The 8,459-nt window shown below is 45.4% G+C and overlaps 6 protein-coding genes across 6 annotated transcripts, besides 5 other annotated features; 5 read left to right on the top strand and 1 right to left on the bottom strand.

Annotated features, from left to right (window-relative positions):
* Positions 1-34: 34 nt before the first annotated feature.
* Positions 35-56: a microsatellite.
* Positions 57-244: 188 nt separating this feature from the next.
* On the bottom strand, positions 245-1,411 carry Tco025E_04856 (histone deacetylase-like protein HDO1; the record flags this gene model as incomplete). Its single annotated transcript, XM_029371761.1, has 1 exon — positions 245-1,411. One exon carries the CDS (start codon positions 1,409-1,411, stop codon positions 245-247), a length of 1,167 nt encoding a protein of 388 aa, XP_029228216.1.
* Positions 1,412-1,518: 107 nt separating this feature from the next.
* Positions 1,519-1,542: a microsatellite.
* A 362-nt stretch (positions 1,543-1,904) lies between these two features.
* Tco025E_04855 (uncharacterized protein) lies at positions 1,905-2,798 on the top strand (the record flags this gene model as incomplete). The annotated part of the gene is made up of 1 exon (XM_029371760.1): positions 1,905-2,798. The coding sequence occupies one exon, from the start codon at positions 1,905-1,907 to the stop codon at positions 2,796-2,798; it is 894 nt and encodes a 297-aa protein (XP_029228215.1).
* Positions 2,799-3,115: 317 nt separating this feature from the next.
* Tco025E_04854 (ATP-binding protein cassette, sub-family E, member 1) lies at positions 3,116-3,634 on the top strand (the record flags this gene model as incomplete). Its single annotated transcript, XM_029371759.1, has 1 exon — positions 3,116-3,634. The coding sequence occupies one exon, from the start codon at positions 3,116-3,118 to the stop codon at positions 3,632-3,634; it is 519 nt and encodes a 172-aa protein (XP_029228214.1).
* Positions 3,635-4,003: 369 nt separating this feature from the next.
* Positions 4,004-4,324, top strand: Tco025E_04853 (uncharacterized protein; the record flags this gene model as incomplete). Its single annotated transcript, XM_029371758.1, has 1 exon — positions 4,004-4,324. One exon carries the CDS (start codon positions 4,004-4,006, stop codon positions 4,322-4,324), a length of 321 nt encoding a protein of 106 aa, XP_029228213.1.
* A 35-nt stretch (positions 4,325-4,359) lies between these two features.
* On the top strand, positions 4,360-5,178 carry Tco025E_04852 (uncharacterized protein; the record flags this gene model as incomplete). Its single annotated transcript, XM_029371757.1, has 1 exon — positions 4,360-5,178. One exon carries the CDS (start codon positions 4,360-4,362, stop codon positions 5,176-5,178), a length of 819 nt encoding a protein of 272 aa, XP_029228212.1.
* Positions 5,179-5,228: 50 nt separating this feature from the next.
* Positions 5,229-5,265: a microsatellite.
* A 595-nt stretch (positions 5,266-5,860) lies between these two features.
* Positions 5,861-5,893: a microsatellite.
* A 164-nt stretch (positions 5,894-6,057) lies between these two features.
* Tco025E_04851 (ATP-binding cassette sub-family E member 1) lies at positions 6,058-8,004 on the top strand (the record flags this gene model as incomplete). The annotated part of the gene is made up of 1 exon (XM_029371756.1): positions 6,058-8,004. One exon carries the CDS (start codon positions 6,058-6,060, stop codon positions 8,002-8,004), a length of 1,947 nt encoding a protein of 648 aa, XP_029228211.1.
* A 239-nt stretch (positions 8,005-8,243) lies between these two features.
* Positions 8,244-8,286: a microsatellite.
* Positions 8,287-8,459: the final 173 nt, after the last annotated feature.

Here is an 8,459-nt window from a genome sequence, read left to right as displayed (position 1 = left end):
GAGAGAGAGAGAGAGGAATAGCTGTACTAAATATCAAGCAACAACAACAACAACAAAATAGAGAGAGAAAAGGTATAAAAACAAAATAAGAGAAGGAAAAACGCCCGAAAATATGCAAATAATGGCAGAGAGGACAATTATTGCCCATGACACACGCAAACACACACATGAGGAGACACATGTAGTTTAAATACTATTCATGATAGTCGAAGATGGTTCCCAGAGAGAAGCTTCTGATAATTGATCAAGGCAGGCTGATATTGGGACATTGCTTATCGATTTGCTCAATGACCATTTTGAAGGCCCGCTGAACATTGACACCAGGAAGCGGCTTATTTTCCTCATCCTGTGCAACCAACAACTGAGTTGAGTCCTCGAAGAGGCAACCACTCAGGGGCATTCCTAGAACAGGAATAACCGTATTCAAAGGCAGCTTTCTACCACATAGAATGCTCGTTTCATAGGCCCACAGCTTTGCAACATTTCTTAAGGTGTAACCGCCTCCTCCCAAGACTAGCATTGGTAAACCAAGCTTTTTGACTTCTTCAACACATTTTCCATGCCCCCAAGATGACAGGTTAAAGTGTCCAAGACGATCCCCAGCCAACGAATCGGCACCACACTGTAAAACAACAACGTCGGGTAGATATCGTTTGACAATTGACGACAACGCACGTTCAAAAATTGTTGTGTAGAAGAAATCATCTATGCCATCCCACAAAGCCAAATTCATAGTGCAATGGCGTCCTTTTCCAAAACCTATGTCACGTGGGTGTCCTGTACCAGGAAAAAAAGATTCACCAAATTTATGAAGAGAGAGCGTAAACACTCTATTGCTTTGGCAAAAGGCTTCATCAACACCATCTCCGTGATGCATATCAAGATCCACATACAAAACTCTTTTGTGACACTTAAGTAGCTCAAGAATAGCAAGAACTATGTCGTTTACATAGCAAAATCCAGAGCATTCTCCACATTTTGCGTGATGCATACCTCCACCCCAGTGAATAACAATATCCGCCTTTCCGCTGTTCAAGAGTATGGCTGCCATAAGTGAACCACTTGCAATAGAAAGTGAATGTTCTAGTATCCCTTCCACCGGAGGACAATCCCCTGAAAAAGTCACCTTTGAGACTTCCGTATTCCATAGCCAGCTTTGGCTACTATGAAGGCCAAGATTTGAAATATAATCCGCTGCATGATATGAGAGTAGCTGCTCAATTCCAATAAGAGGCGGTACAACGGTTCGACAATGACGTTCAAGCCCTAAAGTTTTAATAAGCTCCATTGCAACCAATAGCCGATAGGGTTTCATGGCATGTTGTGGCACCAAGGCAGATAAACAACAATCTGCAGAGTAGCAGGATGTGTCAATTAAAGCCACTGGGTGATTGCCCTCCGCAAACGCCATGGGGTAATACAGAAAATAACGAAGGACCCTACACATAGGACAAAAAAAAAGAAAAAGATGTAAGATGTATGAAACAGAGAAAACGCGGGGACCCTCCAACCACAATCAAAAAAAAAAGAAGAAAAAAAAAACGAAGGCCAGCGGCAACAGAAGCAGAAATAACTCCGCAGAGCCGGGGGAGCCGCACCCCGCCCCTCGGCGTCGGACACGCCACGGCCGCCGGCCAAGCCTCGCGCGTCCCGCTGCCGCGTCCCGTCGCCGCCTTCGGCGCCCCGTTCCTCGGTCGGCGTGGGCGCGGTTCCCCCCGGCACCGGCACGGCCGCGCTCTGTCGCTTGCTGTTGTTGTTTTTTTTTTGGGAACTTTCTCCGAAGGATTTGTTGGCGTCCGTCACTTGCCACTTGGCATTTGTTGCTTTTTTTTGTGTCATTTTTGTTCAACTGGGTCGTTCCTTCTTCCTATTGCGATTTTTGAAATTTCAATTCATTAGGAGTGATGTTTCGTCGAAAAGTTGCTTCTTCCTGCATTCTTGCGTCTCGGGTGTTCCTGAACGCTAGGCGTTCAGTATCGCTCGAAGACCCCGCCGAAAGAGAAAGAGAGCGGGAACTAAGAGCAAGGATTGTTGCGCGATATCGTGGAGTGAGTTTGCCGGAACTAAGCAATATACGCTACGGACATTTTGCAGAACAAGAGGGTGCGACCCAATCCACGGCTTCGCAGGCCTATAATGCAGTGAGTCAGAGCTATCCGTTTGGGCAGAATAACTCAAACGGAGCGCGGGGCGTGGACTGGTTGATGCTTTTTACAGGGTTGGCACTGTTTTATGTGTCGTCTAAAATGCTATTTCAGCGCTTCTCAGGTTTTTCAGTGGATGCCGCAATTGTGCCCTTGTGGGCCGCAAGCCCTGAAACGCAAGCCAAATATTTGATATATTCTATACAATTTGACGCCCGGGCCCGTGAACAAATTCAGAAGGCATATCATAGCGTTCGTCAATCCTATCCGTTTACGGATTTCTTTCAGTGGTTGCGGGTCCAATATCCTGAATATGGACAGGGTATCGCTTTCAGCTATGAGTCCGCAGTTAACTCGCTGGTTGCCATTTTTTCTAGTGGTGATCCTCGGGCGCTCATGCAACTGGGTCGTGGGGTCCAAAAAGCTATTAAAAAGCAAAATACAAACTCGGCACAACGACTTGATGATTTCTTGATGGATGTGGGTGCTTTGGCTACCGTACAAGCTCCAGTCCGACATTCCATGGCTTCTGGATACGCGGTTCCGCAGCCACCTCCGCAGCCTTTGCAGTTACATGGGGGCGAACCCATGTCAATACAAGGTGCGCTTGAGTCTGCTCCCGGTGAGGCGCACAGCTCGGTTCCTTTTCAGTAGACGGATTGTATTAATTTTTAGTTTTTTTTTTTCTCTGTCTCTGAGATCTTCCCTTAGTTGGGCTTTGTTTGTTGAATTACCCCGTTCTATGAGAACAATAACTAAGTGTTTTTGTTCTCTGCCTGTTTCTTTCTCAGCTCTTCACTGTTATTTTTTGCGATGCACTCTCTTTTGTTATTCTGCGCGGGCTTTTTCTACTTCTGCTTTCGCATATTGGTCAACTATGGCAAGATAGGCCTTGGTATTTATCAGTTTCAAAAAGGAGAATAGTAATAAAATAGACAGTTGAACAATACAAAAGAGGAAAAAAAAAAGAGATGAAGTCGGGGCAGTTAGCAAAGCCTATTACACACGATCAGGTCGCTGAGCTTCATGAACTCTTTCGCCACTTCGATGGGGCCGGGGAGGGTGTCCTTGAAATGTCCAGGATTAAAGAATTTTTTTTTCAAATGGGACCGGAATTCGCAGAGGAGGTATTTGTGCCTGTGGTCTTGGACGCAAATCTCGATAAGGTGGAGGAGATAACCTTTGCACAGTTTTTTTTAATTTTCTTGAACATATCCGGAAGAATGCCTAGTAATGGGAATTATGAACTTGAACAGTTAAAAGAGGTTTTTGCTGCATTTGACCCTGAGTGCACGGGGTATATTGAGGTGAATCGTTTCATGCAAATCATGCTGGAGGAAGGGAAGCCGATCTCTTCCTTCGAGGGAAAGGAACTTTTATTACAGCTCCGGTACTTTGGGTGTATGCGCAAAGGAAAAGTGAATTATGGTAAATTCTTATCTAGAATTTTCGTGTCGGGCACGTCTAATACATTGTTTGCTGCCACTTGAGTTGGATGTATTTGAGTTTATTAGCTACGCACCTCCTTTCATATTATACTAATTTTGAACCCCCCTTCACACACACACACAAATCATATATCTTTTTATTATGTCGGTTTACTAAATGTAATATGTTATTCTGGGTTGTGAATGTCTTTTTTTTAATGTGAAATTTTGAGAGGTTGCTGTGGTGGGATGCTTTTCAGCTTTTTTTTTCATGCATACATTCTGGGGATAGGAGAGGGCATATAAAAAGCTATTTATCCTGTTTTTTCTATTGCAAATACACTTGTAAGTATCTTTATTCCGTTTTTTCTTATTCCTTATAGGAAGTTTTCACTACATATATTGAGGACACAACCTAGAAAGGAAGCAGAAATGATTCACACTGTGGTTGGACGTTTTAAGGAAAGGCTTGGAGCTATGCGGATGACAAAGCAGGAAGTGCTAACTGCAGCGCTTCTCGTATTCCTGCTGTATGCTTCATCGGTAATGATGTTTTTTGGCATGAACTTCTGGCTTTGGTCCTTTAAAAAAGGACTTAAGCGAAGTTATGCCAGCATCCTTATTCCATCTGTGGGATGGGCTTTGTTGTTTTTTGCTTCCTCAGTTATGATTCGTATAATAAATTGGATGATTGGACGCTCTGAGAATTTATTTTTTGGTGGGGTCGGAGGGGCGTTGCTCTTCTTGTTATAATCGGCCTATTTGATTCACTAACCGGACTTTGTTGTATGTACGCTGTGGTGCATGTTCCAGTCATACTTCAATCCGCTCTTATCTCAACCGGCCCTATTTGGACTTACTTGCTCGCACTTTTTTTTTATCCAGAGAGTCAGTCAGCATTTTCCCCTATATTTTTACTGGTTATTGCTTGCACAGCTGGTGGAGTGGCTCTTGCAGTGATACCACAAGCTGAAAGCCATCGTAAAAATGAATATTTTAGTCCGCCCTGGATTTTAATATTTCTTTTGGGGACAATATTGTATCCATTTTACAATGTTCTTCAAGGTCGGTTTTTGAACGAATTTCGGGGAGGCTGCTCACCATTTACGACTAAAGTAGTCATGCTAACATGCGAAACATCCGTACAGCTCGTTTTTACACTGACGTATTTTCCACTCGATGCTGCTCCTTTTTTTGGAAAGTGCGCTTCTTTACAGGAATCTTGGGATATGCTTATGGCCAGTCTAAGGTGTGTAGCTGAATGCCCCAATAATGCTATTTATATGACTGTTTATGTTCTGGGATTCTGGATTCGCCATGCCGTATTTGCGTACATGAATGGATATTCTCCAGTTGTGGCAGCGGTAACCAGTCAGATGACGCAGCCACTCAACACATTTATTTTATTGATCATCCCATCCTGGAATGTATTTGGCGCAAAGGCCCTTTGGTATTACACACTTGGCTGCTTTTTACTTTTACTCACATCAACTGTCATTTTTGTCGTGTGGCATTTGTTGAATCGCCCAGTTCATCAGGAGGAATTGGGGATGGCTTCATTTACTGTGCTTGAGAATGCAGAGGATAATAGTGATGAAAAGGAGTGAAGTTTATGAATTCTGAAAGTTAGGCAGGAGAAAAAGGATAACATTCGCCCAAGAAAAACAAAGACAAGGAGAAAAAGAAAAGAGAAACTGTACAATTTATAAAGGCACCCAACCCGTAAAAAAAAACAAGAATCAAAACACGCACAATGACACACATGAACAAAAAGAAACAAATAACGACGACAGGTACTGAGGTGCGTAGAGAGGAACAGACTTGTGTGGATGAGCAACTGTGAGGTAAAAAAGCAAGTAAGCAAACATGGTCATCTATTACCAATACTTCCAATGAAGTATGAACCGACTGCTTACTTAAGGGGAAAAAATAAAGGGTTACATACCCGCATAGTTTGGAGGGCTCTTTTGCTTTTGTTTTACAAGTTTGACACACACGCGTAGTGTTACTAATAGAGGCTTGTGAAACGAACGTGTCATCAGATGAGGCTAAACAAATGACAGATGCTCTTTGTTAATTACCCCGTTTTTTTTTGTCGCTTGACCCTTGTTTCTACTAATACCATGCCGGAGTGTAACTTGTGGAGTTCTTTTTTAACCCTTCCCACCCTAACCCCTCACCAGTGCTAAAATCGTTTAGTTGTAGGGGTCTGGCGGTCGCGGTGCCCTCCCCCCCCAAAGATTGCCATGTCATGTGTTTTTACTTTTAACGGTCCCAGTCGGCATGACATGTTTTTGTTTTTGTTTTGGATTTACTTTTTGTGTGGCTGAGAATGCGTGAGTGCGGCTTGGATCTCATTCGAATGGGGGTTTTGATTGCACCCCGAAACAAACTGTAATCTTCCACGGTCATAATTGTATTTTTTTTGTTTTCTTCGTAGGAATAGGGGAAAAGGCTTCATCCAGGCGCATATTCTAGGTATTAAAATGCCTCCCAAAAATCGACAGGAAGAGGAGCGGTCAAAACTGACTCGTATTGCGGTTGTTAATGCTGACAGATGCAAGCCCTCGAAATGCAGTTTTGAGTGTAGCAAGTGTTGTCCGGTTAATCTTCAAGGCAAGCTGTGTATTGAGGTACAGAGAAAGTCTGTGATTTCAAAGATTTCAGAGGAATTGTGCATTGGCTGTGGATTGTGTGTGAAAAAGTGTCCTTATGGTGCCATTCACATCATTAACTTGCCATCAAATCTTGAAAAGGACACTGTTCATCGATATGGTCCCAATAGCTTTAAACTCCATCGTCTGCCTCTTCCTCGCCCAGGACAAGTCCTGGGGCTTGTTGGAGCAAATGGAACAGGTAAGTCGACGGCGTTGTCTATTCTAAAAGGGAAAATTAAACCCAACCTTGGTCGCTATCGTAATGAGCCGAGTTGGGAAGATATACTTCGTTACTTTCGTGGTTCGGAGCATCAAGCATATTTTCAGCACATGTTGGAAGATAAATTACGTGTTCTTTTAAAACCGCAGTACGTGGATCAAGTTCCCAAGGCCACGAAAGGTTTGGTAGGAGAACTCCTCGCAAAGTCGGACCAGCGCGGTATGAAGGAACACTTCATGAAGCTGCTTGATCTCGAGAATGTTGCGGATCGTGGACTTGATAAACTTTCTGGTGGCGAGCTACAACGTTTTACTATTGCCGCTTTATGTGTGCAAAGTGCCGCGGTTTACATGTTTGATGAACCTTCTAGTTACTTGGATGTGCGTCAGCGCCTGACTGCCGCTCGAGTTATACGCTCCCTATTAAAGGAGGATAACTACGTGATTGTTGTGGAGCATGATCTTTCCGCTGTTGATTACATGTCTGATTTTGTTTGCGTCTTGTACGGTGTTCCCGGCATTTACGGTGTGGTGACAATGCCCTACGGTGTTCGGGAGGGCATTAATGTTTTTCTCGACGGCTTTGTTCCAACGGAAAATCTGCGCTTCCGTGAGGAGGGTCTCACCTTCCGCATTGTCGACGACTTTGATGAGATCACGAAGCGCAGCGCCCAAAACAGCTACCCCGCGATGACGAAAAATCTAGGAGCCTTTAGCCTGACCGTGGAGCCTGGAACATTCTCTGATTCCGAGATTATTGTGCTACTTGGAGAAAACGGTTGCGGCAAAACCACCTTTATTCGCATGTTGGCCGGACATCAAAAGCCAGACAACGACGCGGAGGTGCCGCAGCTTTCAATCAGCTATAAACCGCAAAAGATTGCACCCAAGTTCCAAGGTACCGTAAAGGATCTCTTGCAGACGAAGATCTACGACGCCTTCAGTCACCCGCAGTTTCAGACGGACGTCCTGAAACCCCTGACCATTGAGGAGCTGCTGGACCAGGAGGTGCAAAACCTCTCCGGGGGCCAGCTTCAACGGGTTGGGTTGTGTATTGCGCTGGGAACACCGGCAAACATATACTTGATTGACGAGCCAAGTGCCTACCTGGATTCGGATCAGCGTATCATCGCCGCCCGTGTGATCAAGCGGTTTATCATGCACACCAAACGCACAGCCTTCATCGTAGAGCATGACTTTATTATGGCAACCTATTTGGCAGATCGCGTGATTGTCTACGAGGGGACGCCGGCGCTGAACTGCAAGGCCTGCACCCCCTGCGGCCTCTTGGAGGGCATGAATAAGTTTTTGAAGAGCCTTGACATTACCTTCCGCCGCGACCCCACCAATTTCCGCCCGCGCATCAACAAGCTGGACTCCGTGAAGGACCGGGAGCAGAAAAGCGCCGGAAACTACTTCTACATGATGGACACGCATGACGCGGCGAACAATCTTCCGCACAAGCCCGGACAGGAGCACAGCGAGGATGACGACGACGAGGAGGAGGCGGCGGCGGCGGCGGCGTCCAAGAAGAAGCAGAAGAAGGGGAGACACTGAGGCCGGCTTGCCACGCGGCGAACGCAGGGGAGTAAGTAAAGGGGAGGAACGCAGGCAACGGCGACAACCGCGGTGTGACGGAGAAGCGAAGAAAATAAACTAAAAGAAAAGAAGGGAGGGAAGAGACAATTGCGGTGACAGCTAAGAACGACATACACAGCTGGACAGGGCAGAGGAGTCGCAACAAAGAAACAAACAAGCAAGATTGTATGCAACGGGAATAACTAAGAAAGCGAGACAAAGGAAAGGCGGAGGAAAAAGGAAAGGAAAAGAATAGAAAAGCAGACGGCCCCAAAGCTCCCAACGCATGCGTCTCGCCCCACAACATGATCGCGACAAATAAAACTTAACTCACCTTAATGGGGAATAATTGCACGGTAATGCGCCACGCGGCTGCTTGAAGGGTTTCCACTGGTTACGTGAGACCCCCTGCGTGGCACTGTCTTCTCTAAAGG

Source organism: Trypanosoma conorhini, assembly GCF_003719485.1.
Source record: "Trypanosoma conorhini strain 025E chromosome Unknown Tco_14.4_contig_00262, whole genome shotgun sequence".
NCBI classification, from domain to species: domain Eukaryota; phylum Euglenozoa; class Kinetoplastea; order Trypanosomatida; family Trypanosomatidae; genus Trypanosoma; species Trypanosoma conorhini.
This window is presented reverse-complemented; position numbering and strand designations above follow the sequence as displayed.